At 41.1% G+C, this 19,242-nt stretch overlaps 2 protein-coding genes across 2 annotated transcripts in view; one reads left to right on the forward strand and one right to left on the reverse strand.

Annotated features, from left to right (window-relative positions):
• Positions 1 to 19,242, reverse strand: part of LOC143619340 (oxysterol-binding protein-related protein 3A-like) — a 216,926-nt gene that overhangs the window by 42,557 nt on the left and 155,127 nt on the right. The gene's annotated exons all lie outside the window — the stretch shown is intronic.
• Positions 15,490 to 18,482, forward strand: LOC143619335 (serine/threonine-protein kinase D6PKL1-like). The gene is made up of 2 exons (XM_077091284.1): positions 15,490 to 16,679; positions 17,506 to 18,482. Exons 1-2 carry the CDS (start codon positions 15,619 to 15,621, stop codon positions 18,401 to 18,403), a joined length of 1,959 nt encoding a protein of 652 aa, XP_076947399.1. The 5' UTR covers positions 15,490 to 15,618; the 3' UTR covers positions 18,404 to 18,482.

A 19,242-nucleotide genomic window follows, 5' to 3' on the forward strand; every position in this document is an offset into this window, starting at 1 on the left:
AGTTAGTGACAACTTCGCCTGAACATGCCAGGCGAAGTTGTCGTGATTATATAAGCCATCTGTTACAGCTTATTAATCATTAATTCAGTTTTACAGTTTTCGGGTATTCGAGTCAGAGAGAGTCTGTAATCAAGTGATCTTCGTATCACGTGTTTAAGGTTGGTATACAACGTGTTTGATTATCGTGTGTTAATCGTATTGTTTTCTATACTCGTAACGTCTTACGTAGGGATTCCGCACCTGCGTAGTACGCGATATCTCGTGTAGATCCGGCTGGGAACCTACAATTGGTATCAGAGCTCTTGCTCGATTGTGTGGTTCGGGATTATCACGCGGGTATAGAAATCGTTCCGTTCGACTATTCGCGGGACGAGTTTTCTGGTTTTAGTGTTATACTCTCCTCTTACAAGCTTAAACAACCCATAACACCTTCACAAACCTCGAAAAACCCAGAAATCTAATCTGCAGAAGCTTCGTGTTCATCAGGCGAAGTTGCCGTCACTGTTACTAGGGTTACGGCAAAGATATAAGGTTAAGCGAAGTTATCCACAACTTCGCCTACCTCTTCAAGTTCGCTTACCTCAAGCGAAGTTAATCACAACTTCGCCTACCTCCCAAGTTCGCTCAACTTAAGCGAAGTTATTCTCAAGTTCGCCTATCCAGCGAATTTAAGAAAGTGAGCGACGTTACAAATTCACGCGAAGTTAAGCTTTAAGCGAAGTTATCCGCAACTTCGCCAACAGTGCTGTTTGAAAATAAAATTTTTTATTTTCGGATTTCTTTGAGTTTAGAGAAAGATGTCTTCGATAAACATTACTGAACTAGTAAAGATGGAAGTAGAAGCAGGTTCGGCTACAAAGTCACCTAAGATGCTCAAGAAAACTGATTATGTAGCGTGGAAAGATCGTTTTGAACAATATGTCAAGTATCAAGATGCCAAGATGTGGGTGTGTATACAAGATGGTTACATTCCACCTACTACTGAGTATGAAGGTCGTGATCAGATCAAGAAGTACAAAGATGGAAGATGAAGAGAAGAAGATGTATGAGGCAGAAAGTAAAGCTCATGCAGCAATTACAATGGCTCTTCCACAAGAAATTTTGCACACTTTCAGAAAGTACAAGACTGCTAGAGAACTTTGGGAAGCTCTTGAAAACCGTTTTGAGGGCAATGTGGGAATTCGTGCTTCGAAGATTAAACTTCTAAAAACCCAATTCTCTGTCTTCAAGTATCTGAAAAACGAATCACTTGATGATATTATCACCAGATATTATCATCTGATGACTGAACTCAGCAACTATTCAATTGCATACAAAGAAGATGAGATTGTTGAGAAGCTTCTTGATGCTATCCCACCAAAATGGGAGATGTATACAGTGTTGATGAGAGAAGATAAAGACTTTGCTGACTATGACCTGGAGACAGCAGCTAACAAGCTAAGAACGTTTGAACTGAACATGGTACGAAAGGAGACACCTACCGATCAGGTTCAAGATCCGGGTATGTATGGTGCAAAGGTTAACTCGGGATCAAGTTCGAAAACGGAATCATCTGCTTATTACTCTAAGGGAGAGTCAGGCGCGAGCTCAACACGTGAGGGACATGTATCTCTCAACATGAACGGTGATGTGTGCTATGTAGCTGGAGGGTCAAATGCTTCTCAACCACAAGCGACCAAGAGTAGTTATTCCCCAAGTGTTTCAAACAACAACTACTCGAAGATGCCCATGAGTGTCAAATTTGCTGAACAACAGTTTGCTCTCTATGCATCTTTTATTGCTTCGTATGAGAACTACATTCAGGGTAAGATCGTTGATCCTGCAGTTTTGGATGAAGATTATGACCAGATCGATGCTGATGATCTGGAGGAGATGGATCTGCAGTGGCAGATGGCCATGATAGTGAGAAGGGTAAAGAGGTTCATGAAGAAGACTGGCAGGAAGTTTGTCGGTGAGAGGCCAGGGTTTGATAAGTCGAAGGTTCGCTGCTACAACTGTCAGCAGAATGGCCACTTTGCAAAAGAATGCAAGAATGAACATGTAGAACGCAGTCAGAACAGATCTACACAGCAAAGTGGTAGTGGTAATGACTATAGAGCCATGATTTCCAGACAGAATGAAGAGTACAACTGGAATCTGCATGTTGAAGAAGTATTTGAACAGGCCAACTTGGCAAACATCGAAAATGCAGATAGTGAGAAGGGAACTGGCGAAGATGAAGCGTACATGGCAGATGTAGCAGACCAGCTCTCCGAGGTAAGTACCGAACTCCCTTGTACTAAGTGTGAACTTCTGTCAGAACAACTGACAACTCTAACTGATCAGTTTGTTAGTTTGGATGCGCAATATAAAACTTTAAAAGAAGATCATCACTTCACTAAAGCTAGAGAAAATAGTTACAAAGTAAAAATTAAAGCTATTGAAACAGATATTAAAAGTCTTAAAGCAAAGCTTGCTGAAAAAATTAATATGATTGATCTTAGCTATGAGGTTCTAGAAGAAAAAACCAAACTAATAGCTGAAAGAGAAAAACAGATAGCTGATCACCAGGTAAAAGTGGTGGAACTTAACAGGAAACTGGAACAATTCAGAAATTCCTCCGCTATACTTGATCACCTTGTTAGTGATCAAGGTTCTCCAAAAAGGGGAGGAATTGGTTATCATGAAGTTCCACCACCTTTCAATCATAATTACACTTTTAACCCTAGTAATCAGAAATCTGTCGATGTTGACTATGGTCAGACAGTTCCAGTTCCAGTTACTACTAAAGAACCAGAAGTTAGTAAGCCTGTTGCAAGTGTTAAAATTTCTGCTCCGAGTCCTGTCTCATCTAACTCGGATAAGTCTTCTGAGTCGAGTGAGACAAATCAAGAGGAAATATTACCAAAAAGTGGAGAGAAAAAGAAAACATCTGAAAAGAAGCCTCCACTAAACCCGTATGTCCCACCATATGTGAGACAAACGGGCAGTAATACAGCCTCAACATCTAAGACAACTTTTGATAAGCAAGTTGAAAACAGGTGTTGTTTTAGATGTAATCAATAAGGACATCTTGTTGCTGGTTGCCCTCTGAAGCAAAAATTCAGAGGTGTGAGGCCTTTAAAATCTAAGAAAAGAGCTAACAGTAATCAATTTAATGATAAAACTGAAAACCCATCGAATTTCAGAAAATGGACTAATCCAGGTTTTCAAAGAAATAGATCTCAGTTTTTCACTGGTAACACCCAAACCATAACTAATAATTCATTTAATTCAAGACGGTATGGATGGCCTCATAGACAATCCACAAGAAGGTATCCTGTTAGGACTCACAGAAATGATTATGATACTAACTTTGGACAGCCAAGGTACGAGATGTATCGACCCAAGACCAATCGGTCTTGGGTCCCCAGATTTTAACTCTCTGCTTTAATCGTGCAGGAATAGTTGAACAGGGCTGCCAACAATCAATGGGTTGTGGATAGCGGCTGTTCCCGGCACATGACGGGTAACAAGAAATTGTTACAAGACTGGAAACCTGTTCAAGGTGGTAGAGTGAGTTTCGCAGGAGAGATCGGTGGAAAGATCACAGGAATTGGGACTGTGACTAACGGGAAGATGACGCTAGAGAAAGTTAACTTTGTTGAAGAACTGAAGCACAATCTGCTGAGTGTTTCGCAGATCTGTGACAAGGATTATACCGTGCATTTCACGAAGAATGAGGCGATAGTGTTGTATCCTGGTTTTAAGATACCAGAGGACTGGATTGTTATGAAGGCTCCGAGAGTAAAGAATACGTATATCATGGATATGAGGTCTACTGAAATGGCCACTGAAGAATCGTGTCTTTTGTCGAAAGCGACTGAATCAGAGTCCGAATTATGGCATTGGAGAATGGGGCACATTCATCTTCGTAAGATGAACTACCTTGTCAAAAATGGGCTTGTGTTGGGAGTTCCCTTGAAGAATTTCAACTTCGAAGACAAATGCTTATCATGCAAGAAGGGAAAGCAACACAAGAAATCCCATCACACCAAGAAGGTCAACTCAATAGTCAGTACCCTAGAATTACTTCACATGGATCTCTTCGGTCCCATGAATGTAAAAAGTCTAGGGGGAACATTGTACTGCTTGGTGATTACTGATGATTTTTCTCGATACTCGTGGGTATATTTCCTGAAGTCGAAGGATGAAACTGTTCAGATGAAGCTGAGGAAAGAATTGCTACGAAGATGATATACGATGAGGAAGACACTTTGGTGCAAAGACCACAGTATGATGAATGTCAGCCTTCCTCGTCAAATACTGTCAATACCCCTGCTGCCTCTACTGAAGAGGAATTCATCAATCCGTTTCATTCTCAACATCAATCAACCATGGATGAGCTATCTTCGAACTTGGAAGATAATCTAAATGTCAGTTCGGTTCCGACTACGAGAATTCACAAAGATCATCCTTTGGAGAACGTGATAGGTGATCTGTCCGCCGGTGTACAAACAAGAAAAAGCTTGAATGAGCACACCTGTGTTTACACAAGCATTAAAGACACGGGAATTATCAACGAATGCTTGTACACCTGCTTCATCAGCCAGATTGAACCAAAGAACTATCAAATGGCTCTTAAGGACAGCTCGTGGGTCGAAGCCATGCAAGAAGAGTTAGCTCAGTTTAAGAAAATGGAAGTATGAAATCTGGTTGAAAAACCGAAGAATGTGCATGCGATAGGCACTAAATGGGTCTTCAAATGTAAGAGAAATGAGAAAGGGGTTGTTATCAGGAATAAGGCGAGGCTGGTTGTTAAAGGCTTTAATCAACAAGAAAGGATTGATTACAATGAAGTATTTGCTCCTGTGGCAAGATTGGAAGCCATTCGGCTGTTTTTAGCATTTGCTGCTCATGAGGAGATGAAAGTTTTTCAGTTGGATGTGAAGAGCGCGTTCCTAAACCGTAAAGTCGACGAGGTTGTGTATGTTGAGCAACCTCCGGGTTTTCCTGACCCTGACTTTCCCGATCACGTGTACAAGCTAAGTAAAGCGCTGTATGGACTACATCAGGCACCTCGTGCCTGGTACTCAACGTTATCCGATTACTTGCTTGAGAATGAGTTTGAAAGAGGTAAGATTGATAGCACGTTGTTCTTCAAGAGAAAAGGAAGCGACTTCCTACTGGTGCAAGTCTACGTAGACGACATTATCTTTGCTGCATCAAAGGTCGCCAAGTGTCAGGAGTTTGAGGCCGTCATGAAGAAGAGATTTGAAATGAGTGCTATGGGTGAACTAACTTTCTTTTTAGGATTGCAGGTTGATCAGAAGAAAGACGGGATGTTCATTCATCAGACGAAGTATGTCCATGATGTTCTCAAACGCTTCAAGATGGAGGACAGCACTCCATATGAAACTCCAGTCTGCGTCAATCACAAATTGGGTGCTGATTCAGATAACGATGCAGACGTGGACCCAACCCAATATCGGGCTATTATAGGTTCTTTAATGTACTTAACTGCTTCTAGGCCTGATATAATGTTTGCTGTTTGTCTTTGTGCACGCTTTCAGGCAAACCCAAAAGAATCTCATTTGAAGGGTGCGAAGAGGATACTGCGGTATCTCAAGGGCAAGCCGAAGCTGGGGTTGTGGTACCCGAGAGGAGGAGACTTGGAGCTAGTCGCTTACACAGATTCTGATTATGGAGGGTGCAATCAGAGTCGGAAATCTACAACTGGTGGATGTCAGTTTCTTGGTGGCAGATTGGTGTCGTGGCAATGCAAGAAGCAGACTTCAGTCGCAATTTCAACCTGTGAAGCAGAATACATGGCAGCATCCAACTGCTGCTCCCAGGTTCTTTGGATTCAACAACAGTTACGCGACTATGGTCTGAATTTCTCACTTACTCCTATTTGCATTGATAACACTGCTGCTATCTCAGTAACTAACAATCCCGTGAAGCACAGTAAAACTAAACATATTGAGATACGTCATCATTTTATACGGGATTGTGCTGAGAAGAAGCTGATTGAGCTCGAAAAGGTTGACACGTTAGATAATTTCGCTGACTTATTCACGAAAGCGTTTGACAAATCTAGATTTCAAAACCTTGTTGAGCTGAATGGGATGATCAATCCCGAGTAACCTTGCTTTCTTATGTTTGTTTAAAAAAAAAATACGTCACTATTGCTTAGAATTATGTCGGTTGCCTCAGTTTGAAAGACATGTCTTAGGATATGTTTGGTCCTCATTTCTACTTATAGAATATGAGGATAGCCATTAACCAGATGACTGAAAGTGACCGGGGCGGTTTATGATGAGTTTTTATTCTTTCGCTGAAAATTAGTCGATCATACTTAGTTAGAAGGACACATACTAGTATGTGGTCGGTCCAGCTGATCCATTGGATCTTCGGGATAGCCGTTAACCTGAAGACTTTGATTTGGTTGGGGCGATAGAAGTTAAATTTTTCTTTTCGGGAGATGAAATTATTTTTCAAGTCTACTACTTCGTAAGAAGTTACTTTACTATGTTTAACAGAAAATTGGTCCAACCTTGGAAAGTGATAGATATACTGATTTTGTGTGCTTAACTAGTGAAGTTATTAGGCTTAAAAGTCTTTAGAACAGTCATTGTATGTCATGGTAGCTTTTATGGTGCGTAAAAGTAGAAGTGATACTAACTAAATCTACTCGATTTTATGTGGAAACTCCTTAAGAGTTGTGCATGTCTTCATACATATCTTTCCAAATGATAGGCAGAAAAGCGATTACCCAGTCATACACGAGCCCGTGAGTGTTCTGAGTCCCGTGAAGATAGCGTGTCAAGACACTGCAGTGATCCAGATTCGGGACTTGCAGTTATTTTCTACTTGAAGTTGTGTATATATATGTTAGATTAAAAAAAAATGTGTGTATTCTAGAGTTCATAAGGTTAATGATTCTCAATCAAGACGCAAGAAGGTGAACGGGAAACAGAGTCTAAGATCGAAGTGTAATCACTACTTAATCAGACACTACGGGTCAAGGTCAATTCGGGGTGACTTGGGGAAAGCCAAATACGCTTTGAGAATAGATAGGAGGCATCATAATCTCTGAGTTGTTGCCCACTTAAGTTTTGAGCTTAATTGAACCTAACTCGTATCACAGAAACGATGAAAACCATTCTAAGTAGATTACCTGCTTACAACCTGTTTCTTTATGTCATAATACAGCTGAACACGGATCTGTGTGACAGTCACGAAATTAGTATGATTCCTGTTCGGATCTTTTCTAAAACATGGTAGTCCCTGTCGAGACTGAAATTTGATCCCGTGTACCTTTATTTTAAAAGTTTTTTTATTTTTGGAGTTGTATGATTTTATACCTGGTTACTTGGTCTTGATCGTTTCATTTAACGCTTTAAATGATGTTTTCTAACTTAGTTGCAAATTGTTCAAATTATGGGGTTTGTTTTGAAAAATTTTTAATTTCAGCGAAGTTCTGCATAACTTCGCCTGATAGGCGAAGTTATCCACAACTTCGCCGATACATCTGTGACCCTATATAAAGGACTTTAAAGGTCAAACTGTTCATTTATTTCAAAACCCAGCGAACTTATACTCACAGAAACCTCGGCGAACTTATCGATTCTATTATCATCAATCATTCTGTGTTTCTTTCTCGATTTCATTGTCGATTAAAGGTGTGTAGGGTTCCATATTCGTATAATCATTGTCGTTAATGATTATCACAGGTCGATACGACCCGTTTCGTGACCTCGATTATTTGAAACCTAAAAACCTGATTTTCAAACTTGTTTTTACGTGATAGTAAACCACTTGAACGTATAAAACTTCATAAAATCATGTATTTCGGAGTCCTTGATCTCCGAAATCATCATCTACACGTCGTTTAAAATCCTAACTGTTGCCGATTCAAATTCGGCGAAGTTACAGTTTAGGCGAAGTTATCCGTAACTTCGCCTGAGGTTTAACTTCGCCTGATTATTGATTTTGAAACAGTTTATGAGGCGATGTTGTGATTAGGCGAAGTTATCCGTAACTTCGCCTGGACCATTTTACTTAACTATTTTCAGATGAAGTTCAAGTTGAAGCGAAGTTGTTTTCCAACTTCGCCTCACCTTTAACTTCGCCTATACAGAATTGATCACAACTTTGCTCATGGTAACAGGCGAACTTGTGATTCGCTTTGACGTTTATCTAACTTAACCTGTTTGTTGCAGATATGGCTGCTATTGCTGGAGCAGGTGGTGCAGGCGGTGATGACGGAGGTGATCAACAAAGACAGTTCTTCCCGGGTCACAACATATATATCACCTTAGACCCGGAAGCGAGCGGAGTTGATAATTTCCGCGAAATCATCACATTCCTTTTACGCTCGAGGATATTCCACGCCATTACAACAACTCTGCCGATATCCTTACCCAACATTGAGGATTTCTGGCAGACCGTGGAATACGACTGTAGAGTTGAACCCCCGGTGATGTGCGCAACAGTCAACGGCCAGATGGTTCAGTTCTCTTCTGAACATATCCGGGCGGCTCTGCAGTTTGGAAACGAGACAAGGGATGACCCGACAGAGTTTGTAGCTCCTTTCCGCGATGGAGCATTTTTGAGGATGGGTTATTCAGGTCCCTTGGGGGATTCGCAGAGAAGGAAGGGATTCCTACTTGACCAGTGGCGCTTTCTCATACATGTTATGATAGTATGCATGTCAGGGAGAAAGGCGGGCACTAATGGCACGGGCGCGACCATGCAGTCAGCGATGACTGCTCTGACATACAACAAGCGATTCAGCTTTAGTCAGATGGTCTTTTATGAGATTGATCGTCAACGAAGAGCGATGGCGCGTGAGCGATTCATCATGTATCCAAGATTCCTACAAATGATCTTGAATCATGTTGCTCCAACACTTCCTCAGCGTCGTCCGATCCGATATGTAGAGAGTGTGAACAAACGGATCTTCGCCCAGTGTCGATCCTCCAGTGCGAGGAGCAAACCTGAGCTTCGTCCTCGCCATACTCCACTCTTTGGGTACTTAATCAACCCGGAGTATGTGCCTGCTCGTGGGGATGAGTTTAGGGACCCGGCACCACAACAGGCAGGAGCACCTCAAGCTATACCTGCTGCTCCTGTTGTGTCACCGGAGGAGAATGTGGACCTTGATGCAGAATTTGGTGGTCAAGGCTTCTTTGATATGGATCGGGTGGATCCAGAGGAGAACGTTCAGGTCCCTGTTGAACGTGCCTCGACTGTGCATGTTACTAGGGCAGCTACAACGGTGGCTGGCTCAGATTCTGATGATGAAGTGGCAGAGGCGAGAAGGATTATGGTGACTCGAGAAAGACTACATGGGAAAAGAAAGAGAACAGATGATGATGACGAGTCAGACTTTGAGGAAGAGGTACAACAGTTGATAAGAAGGTCAAGAAGGGAACGGATAGGTGCAGGATCAGGAGCCGGTGAAAGCTCTAGGGTGGTACGTTTCACTCCACCAGCACTATCCGGTATGACAATGGTTCCCTCATCCCTACAGGTTACGAGGCCAAGCGCTACGGGTGTTCCCGTGGTGGCTACCTCATCTACATTTGGCCTTCCACCCACTACTTTCCAACTTTCGGCTCCCGTGATCGTTTCGTTGCCGCCTCCGACTGTTACTCCATCGGAGGTCGTGGCACGCTTTATTGAGTCTACTGTTGTGGCCACTGCAGTGCTATCGGTGACGATACCACCTGCGGTTACGTCTATTTCTACTTCTGAGGTCCCGGTGACATCGGAAATCCCTCCTCAGTACACTCAAGACATTTCACATATGAGGTTCGATTTCGATGCAACCCTCTCAGACTCAGAACGAATAGCAGCACTTGAACGGGTCGTGGCAGAACAATCAAGGGTGAATCTTATCCAGACCCAGGCTATTCAGCGCCTAGTTACAGAGAATCAGATGCAGTCGTCCCTCCTGGTACAACATGGAAAAATCATAGATGCTTTCAAGGAGTTCTTGGCATCTCAGGGGGAGACGAGCTGTAAAGGCGACGAGTTGAGGACGAAGAGAAGAAATGATAGAGACGATGATCCCAATGCGTCGAAAGATGCAGGTGGTGAGCTACCAAGAACTACTCAAGCTCTTGGAACTTCCACAACTCAGGGGGAGTCGACATCTGCAGCTGGTGATGATGTGGTGGTAGTGGACGTAGAGGAGATGGATGATGTTTTGGTTGAGGATGAGCAAGAGGTACTAAGAGTTTACGATCCGATGCATTTGGTAAACTTATCGCAAGCTGATCTGTAGGTGCTCAATGAGAAGAAAATCTTTTATATTCCTGCTTAGAAAGACGAAGCGAGGAAATATCAAAGAGTTGTGTCGGTTTGTGTTCGAGAAGGAGTGCATGCGTGAAGATACAAGGTTAAAGATTACAAGACACGTGATTGAAGCTAAAGAGATGAAGCTACTGCCAAGGGGGAGTCTGTTGGTGCATAATGTCAGTAGTTCAGTGTCTAGTGTCTGTAATTGCGTTTGTAATATTTTATGTTTTGTATAAGCGAAGTTGCTAACAAGTTCGCTGATATGGGCGAACTTGTTAGACAAGCGAAGTTAGTGACAACTTCGCCTGAACATGCCAGGCGAAGTTGTCGTGATTATATAAGCCATCTGTTACGGCTTATTAATCATTAATTCAATTTTACAGTTTTCGGGTATTCGAGTTAGAGAGAGTCTGTAATCAAGTGATCTTCGTATCACGTGTTTAAGGTTGGTATACAACGTGTTTGATTATCGTGTGTTAATCGTATTGTTTTCTATACTTGTAACGTCTTACGTAGGGATTCCGCACCTGCGTAGTACGTGATATCTCGTGTAGATCCGGCTGGGAACCTACAATATTCATCTTTCTGAGCACATCTAATTGAATAAAGTTGATAGAGCTTCCGCCATCTACGAGAATTCTGCGCACATAATGGTTAGCCACATATAATGTTATTACCAAACTATCATGGTGCGGATCCTGAATGTCGACTTTATCGCTTTCATCGAAGGTCATGGTCTTTGCTTGAGTGAGAATGGATGTCTTTGTTGGTCTGTCAGCCACTTCTGACTTCCTTTGATCAGCATTTCTTTTTGCAGCAGAATAAGAGGTTCCACAGATGTCAGATCCTCAGGATATGAACATGATTGTTCTTGCGTCTGTTGGTGGAGGATTCGCCTTCTCAGGAATGTTTTCAGGATTTTGTTCCTTTCCCTTCTTCCGGCCAAGTAGCTCTTTCAAGTGGCCTTTGCTGAGAAGATAGCTAATCTCCCTTCTGAGTGCAATGCAATCATCAGTCAAGTGCCCAAAGTCTTCGTCGAAGGCACACCACTTTGATTTGTCTTTGTAGGCTCCTTGTTTTTCCATCTTCTTTGGCCACCTGGCTTTTTCACCTAAATCCTGCATGGCACACATTAATCCACCAATATTAACAAAAAAAACAATATTCAGAGACCTTAGGATATTCTTCATCATCTTCATCATCTACTGCATTGATCCTTGGGTTATCAGGCTTATAGTAAGGCTTTGATCGATATGATTTTCCCGGGGATTCGGCCTTCCTGTTCGTCTGATCGTATTTTGGGATACCGATCTTATAGTTTTTCTTATCATCTTCTAGCCTGATAAACCTCAGAGCTCTGCTTCTTGCTTCATCTAATGACCTGCATGGAGTCATAACAAGATCATCATAGAAAGATGAGCATTTTTCTAACCCCAACTTAAGCGCTTCCACTGCCGAAGCCGGGTTTAGATTTGAAATTTCTAGCGACTCCTTGCTAAACCTGGTAATAAAATCTCTCAAGGATTCCCCAGGATTCTAGGTAACCCTGTAAAGATCACATGACATTTTCTCAAATGTTCTACTGCAAGAAAACTGGTTATTGAACAAGTTAATTAAATGAGAAAAGGAAGTGATAGTATTATGAGGAATACTCAGTAGCCATTTCATGGCTGCTCCGGTCAAGGTAGACCCAAATCCCTTGCAAATACATGCTTCCTTGATTTCCATAGGGATTGGGTTGATCTCCATACGCTCTCTATACTGTGCGACGTGTTCCTCGAGATCCGTTGAACCATCGTACAGTTTCATATTTGGGGTTTGAAACCATTTTGGGATCTGTACGTCACCAATTTATGGCACAAATCGGGATATTCTGTGACTATCAGTAGGAACTTCAGCTATGGTACGGGTAACACCAGGAACATTTGATATTATGTCCTTAAGCTTCTGTAATTCTTGAGCTAAACTTGAACTTATGCCTGCATCCTGCAAAAATCCTTGATTAGCATTAAAAGGAATCGTATTGAAAGTGTTACCCTGATTGATATTCTGATGAACGGTTTGGGTGTTGTAGCTGGTATTCCCAAACATAGTATTTCCTGGAGTGACAAGTGGAGTGGCCGAAATGTTAGCCTACATCGGGATGAGGTCTCCCTGGTGCATCTCAGAGGACCCTGCAAATTGCTGAGTCTGAGCAAATGGCTGTTGAGGATTGAAGGATCCTGATGGAGGCACTCCTGAGAATCCTGCCTGTTGCTGAAATCCTGAGGATACCACCTGCTGATAAGGACCTGAGGATCCTGTCTGGTGGGACAATCCTCAGGATCCGGACTGCTGGAACGATCCTGTGGCTCCTCATTGCAGCGACAATCCTGAGGATAATGCCTGCTGATAAGGACTTGAGGATAACGCCTGATGAAACAATCCTGAGGATCAAGACTGTTGGAAAGATGAGGACCCAGGGTTGTGCGCCATGGCTGGCTCCGGACGCACCAATCCTGAAGATCCTGAATGAGTGAAATCCAGAGATCTTGGGATTAGTGGTGTAAAATCTTCCACCGGCTTTTTGGCCTTCCTGAAATCTCCAGTTCCTTCACAAGCATCTGGTTGGTCTTGTTCTGGCGACCCATCTGTTCCTGTAACCGTCTATACGTAGATAGAAGGTCATTGTTGGACACCATAATGGGATCCTGGGGAGATGGTCTCGCTCCTGAGAACACGGGAGTAACAGCTTTCTTCTGAGTGTTGTCCGGTTTCTTCGGAATAACACCAGCAGGAGGAGGAGGCATGGAAGGCTTCACGGAGGAATCTGAGGCTGGAGCAGAAGAAGAAACAATCTTTGGTTGGGAAGACATGTTGTGGATATTGAAAGTAGGGTTTAGTTTGAGAGTTGATAATGATCAAAGCACCGATTGCCCCACGGTGGACGCCAAATTGTTTCGGTCAAAAATTAACAAACTAATTTTTGATCAAATTAGTGCGTGAGGTGGGGTGCTTAATGGTAAAATGATTGAACACAGTGATGTGATTACGAGGGAAAAATCCCTTGATTATGATAATCTCCGGCACAAAAAACCACCGGACGGTGAAAACTATCACCGTCACTTTTATTAATAATAAAACGGTGGTTACAAGTGGTAGAGCTGATAAGTGATCGTAAACTATGTGTTACAGTGTATGCTAGTAGCTAGGCCTTCCCGAATAATCCGGAAACCCTAGACTATTTCTTCCATGATCCGTTGCTTGCCCACGTTCCAATTGACGAAGTTCAAGTACTAGCCGTTGTAAGTCCACTTTCATATTAGCATACTTAACACGTGATCTTATCTGCAAAACAAATAAAAATAATATAGGACAATTAAATTAGTCAAATATCATCTTCGGAATATCAGCGTCAGCAGGATAGTTCAGAATCCTTGAATCGTAGTCAATCCCGAGAATAAAAAATCTACACCCAACAATAATAATAAAAACTCAAACCAGGCGACAACTAGTCATCCCCCCTCCTTATTACCCTTTTATCGTCTGGGGAGACGGCGTTCACCCAAAAATTCACCATTATTGTCGCCCCATTACTGATAGCCTTATTATTGAGTTACCTTAAACAATAAATTCTTATTTACTTTCAAAACTCATTATACAATTAACAAATCTACTTTTCACTATTCAATCTTCCAAATATGCTTCTTTTTCACTATTCAATCTTCCAAATATGCTTCTGTTTTAACGGAACCAAAAACCTAAATGTTACTTTTGCAAAGTATTATCATATAAGAAATCAGAAACAAACATACATTTCCAAAAATAACTTTAACACACATCTATAAGCCTTGTCATATTACAAATTACTTAGTTTTTAGCCCGCCTCCTTACTCATCGTACGTCGTTTGGCATCTTCACATTTAAAAAAAAAGATTCGACTTCAACAGATGGTTGATTAGAAATGAAGATGATGAGGACATTTGAAACAAGGTCGGTCTTATGACTTAAGAGTCTCAAACCTGACTCTAAAACCTTATCTTACACTACCCAGTTACTCATTACTTGTTAGATTCTGATACTCCCTTCATGGTATATAGAGTAGAGACATCCAATTATGATAATAATACCGAATGATCAAAATTCCGAACTTTATCTAAAAAACATCATTTTTTAGAAGTATCATACACCCAAATAAAAATTTATAAATTCTAATTTTTAAATTTTTTTTACATTATAAAAACGTTTAAAATAAAATAAAAAAAAAAAACAAAAAATATTAACTTTGTTATATTTGTACACACAAAGAGAGACTGTATGTGTGTGTGTATATGTATTCCCAGAGAGTAAAGGGCTCCATCTCATCTCCAATGAAAAAAGAAAGAAAAAGCAAATAATAATGGAAAGAAATAGAGGCATCTCCTGTCACTTGCCTCTCTCTCTCTCTGTCTGCATTCTCAGTTCACTTTTATTTTTATGCAGACGAGACGAGTAAGCAATCTCACTCTCTTCTGTCATTTACACCTCCTTCAACATTCAGATAGATAACCACTACATACACCAACCGACCTCTCTCTAATTACATTACATACACCTCTTTCTTCATACTCAGATCTGCTGCTCCTGGTAACTCACACTTTTGTTTACTTGGCTTTATCTGTTTGTTTCTGATTTTATTATTTCGTATTTTAATAATCGGTGATGTGATGTTTTTGTTTCTGAGTTTAGGTCAATTTCCGATCCATCCGTCAAAACCCTTTTCCTTTTTTTTTTATTATTAGCTCATGCTTGTGGAATTAAATTTTAACCAGGGTTCAGCAGTTCGTGTTTTCCATAACACCCAAATCTTTGTTTTTACTAGAATCGGATTTCGCTATCCAAAATTATTATTATTATTATTCCGTCAAAATCTTTTCTTTCTTTTTTTTTTAAGTTGAAATTTGCTACTCTTCGATTCATATTATTAGCTCATGCTTGTAGAGTTAAATTTTAACCAGGGTTTAGCGGGTCGTGTTTTCTTCTGTTTGTAAGTCCAAAAACTTTGTTTTTAATGGAATCGGATTTGCTATCCAAATAGGGATCATGGCAAGGCGTAACTTGTTGCCTGTTAACCTGCCGCTTTATTATTATTATTATAATCAGTTTGTTATTATTTGATTGTTTTATTAAACTAAACCCTAAAATGCCTAATTGATGCAATTTCCTTTAATATTTTATATATGCTCCAGCTCCACAACCATTTATGTTAGATTCATATTTTGGTAAACCTTGTTTATTTACACTGAATTATGCATCATATTCACTAAATTTTGCTTAATCTGTTGCAGAACAGTGATCAAGAGAATGCTGATTAATGTTATACTATAAGCAGAAATGAGAAGAGTTCATGATTCGCAGAAGCTTCCGGTTTCAAGGGAGATTTTTGATATCATTCAAGAAGATATGGGTCATTTAAATACACAAACACAAGGTTTTCAACATTCTGGTTTACCGGCATCTACAAGCAAATATAAAGGGAAAAACTCTTTACAGGATGATGTTTTAAAAGGAAACGATGAATGTTATGATGATATTGGTTCCACCTCGTTCTCGGGCGCTAGTCACCCTCCGGAGCCTGTTGACATGGATTTAATGAGGCCTGTTTGTGTCCCGATCGGTCAAAAAACTTCCATAAAAGGTCTGTTTCTTGAAGATCTTTCTATTCTTGTTTCAGGAGTTGAAGAAAACCCCTCACGAGATACAACAAACTCGCCCGTATGTCGAGATTCTGATATTAAAGAGTGTGTTTGGGATGTTTCTTTACCTCCAAGTGGTAATGTAAGCCCGCATAGTAGCATTGATAGTACAGGTGTCGTTACATCAATGAGCACAAGCACGTATCGTATGAGTGACGGTATGCTCAGTGTTGATCGTGGTGGAATTACCAAAATGCCCTTTCGAGGGGAATGCTTTGAGAGTGGGAAAACGAGTATAAGTCGAGCGAGTGATAGTAGTGGTCTAAGTGATGAAAGTAACTGGAGTAACTTCACCAATGGAACCAGCAAGCCTCATAAAGGTAATGATCCTAGGTGGAAGGCGATTCTTGCAATAAGGTCACGAGACGGGCTTTTGGGTATGAGTCATTTTAGGCTGCTTAGGTTACTCGGGTGTGGTGACATTGGTAGTGTTTATCAGTCCGAGTTGAGTGGGACGCGTTGTTATTTTGCAATGAAGGTGATGGACAAGGCTTCACTTGCTAGTAGAAAGAAGTTGTCTAGGGCTCAAACTGAAAGAGATATATTACAACTGCTTGATCACCCGTTTTTGCCTACTTTATACACTCATTTTGAAACCGACAGGTTCTCGTGCTTGGTTATGGAGTACTGTCCAGGTGGCGATTTGCATACATTGAGACAACGCCAGCCTGGCAAACATTTTTCCGAATATGCAGCAAGGTATGCATTTAGTATACTTGTTTGTCAAAGTTCACATGAAATAACTGTACTATATACAGAAATAGGCTTGTAAGTTGTAACAAATGGATCATTTTCTTATTCGTGTTCGTTTGTTCAGAAAGTAAACATGTTCGTGTTTGTTTATGTTCGTTCGGTAACAGTATAAACAAATCGTTCATGATCATAAACGAACAAAGATAACTGAACATAGATGAACGAATGTAACTGAGCTAAAACTAGTTATAAGTAATGTGAGAAACAACGTGTTGGGCCTAAAAGGTTATAAAATTAGACTAAATTGAATGGGCCAGAAAAAAATCAAATGAATATGTTAATGAACGTAAGCAAACAAATATAAATGAACGTAAAAAGGGGGAACATTCACGAACACAGATGAATGAATGAGACGTGTTAATGTTCACTCATTTAGTTAAATGATCAACTTTTTTTGTTCATGATTGATCGTATTAAATAAACGAACATAGACAAACTTCCCAATGAACGGTTCACAGACTGTTCACGGAATGTTCGATGGGTGTAAATCTAGCTAGTAGGGGAAGGGTCAAACGGGTTGAAAGTTGCCCAAAGTCCTAAATCCGTACTGACCTGTTTCAGATAGTACAAAAACTGATCCGTTTGTATACCTCTTTCGTTTCATATAGTACTTAAAACGACCTGTTTTAAACTTGACCCATTTCAGATGGTATTAAAAGTGACCCGGTTTAAACCTGACCCGTTTCAGAGAGTACTATGAAACCTGTTTTAAACCTGGCCCGTTTCAGATTGTATTACAAATGATCCGTTTTAAACTCTTTGCCTATTTCAGGTTTTATGCTGCTGAGGTTTTGTTAGCTCTCGAGTATCTTCATATGCTTGGAGTCGTATACCGAGACCTGAAACCCGAAAACGTGTTGGTACGCGATGATGGTCACATAATGTTGTCAGACTTTGACCTCTCGTTAAGATGCGCGGTATCACCCACTCTCGTTAAATCATCCTCGTTAGATGCCGATCCTACTAAACGAGGCCCGAATAGTGCATTTTGCGTGCAGCCTGCATGTATTGAGCCCACGTCCGTCTGCATTCAACCTGCGTGTTTCCTCCCGCGCTTTTTCCCTCAAAGAAGCAAGAAAAAGCGAAGCCCCAAACCACGATCCGACCCGACTCCTCTTTTTGGTCAACTCCCTGAACTTGTAGCGGAACCAACCGCGGCCCGGTCAATGTCATTTGTTGGGACCCATGAATACTTAGCCCCTGAAATTATTAAAGGCGAGGGACACGGAAGCGCGGTTGATTGGTGGACGTTTGGAGTTTTCTTGCACGAGTTGCTATACGGTCGGACCCCATTTAAGGGTGCGGGAAACCGAGCCACTTTGTTTAACGTGGTTGGTCAGCAGCTACGGTTTCCTGAGTCACCAGCTACGAGCTACGCGAGCCGGGACCTGATCAGGGGTTTGCTTGTGAAGGAACCGCAACATCGGCTTGGTGTTAAACGTGGGGCTACCGAGATTAAACAACACCCGTTTTTTGAAGGTGTGAATTGGGCCTTGATTCGGTGCAGTACACCTCCAGAAGTGCCTAGGCCTGTGGACCCCGAGTTGCCTGTGAAGTTTGGAGCGGTTGACCTGGTTGGGGCGGGTAGTAATAGTAAACGAATGGCGGGACCAGGACCGGGACAGGGGGTTAAACCGGGAGGTAAATATCTTGATTTCGAGTTCTTTTAGGTGTAATTCATCATGTAATGTTTAGAATTGCTATTGCTTCTTGTTGTTGAGTTGTAAGCGTTGACTGTATTCAATCTTTATATTGTGTTCTCAGTTATCACCCTAGAAATTGTTAGTTATTTAACCACCAAATTTTACCGGTTTAGTTTGGAGATTTGTCAATATGAATCATACCGGTTTGACTCGGATTTTATGGTTTAATCTAGGTTTGGGTTGTCATATCTAATTTGTTTAATAAACGAGTCGTGTTTGTGTTGACATGTTTAAGTTGTTTAATTAAACCAGTCAACATGATAGTTATGACTCGGAATGCCCTTCTTTTATAATACCCCAACCTAATTAACACGTTTATAACTTTATAATTACCCACTAACTTGTTTGACACGTTTAAATAAATGGATTTAGTGGGTCATGTTCGTGTTACATGATTTTAAGCGTGTATGGGTAGTGTTTGATGCTTTTTACACATACATGTAGGTAGTATTCACGTCAACTTGATGCCCCTAGACTATAGGTAGCGGTGCAGATGAGCTGAGCTGAGTCCAAACCTTACAGTACTTGAGCTCGGCTTGTTAAGATTATTCTGAAGCTTGAGCTATAGATTAGCTTGGTTCGGCTCGAGTAAATTTGAGAAAAAACCTTAAACGAGTCTAAGCTTAAAAATACACAACGCTTGACAAGCCTAACCTCGGACTTGGCTTCATAAACTAAAAGAGCTTTGTTTGAGACTTGGGCCCGGCTTGCTTTGAACCTTTATCAATCAATCTTAAGTTTGTCAAGCGCGGCTCAACCTGTTTGCACCCATTGTCTAAGGTGGTCAAATTAGTTGGTTTGGACCA

Source organism: Bidens hawaiensis, unplaced genomic scaffold, assembly GCF_021521415.1.
Source record: "Bidens hawaiensis isolate Kalapana, Puna unplaced genomic scaffold, B.hawaiensis_p1.1 tig00002423_1, whole genome shotgun sequence".
Lineage (NCBI taxonomy): Eukaryota > Viridiplantae > Streptophyta > Magnoliopsida > Asterales > Asteraceae > Bidens > Bidens hawaiensis.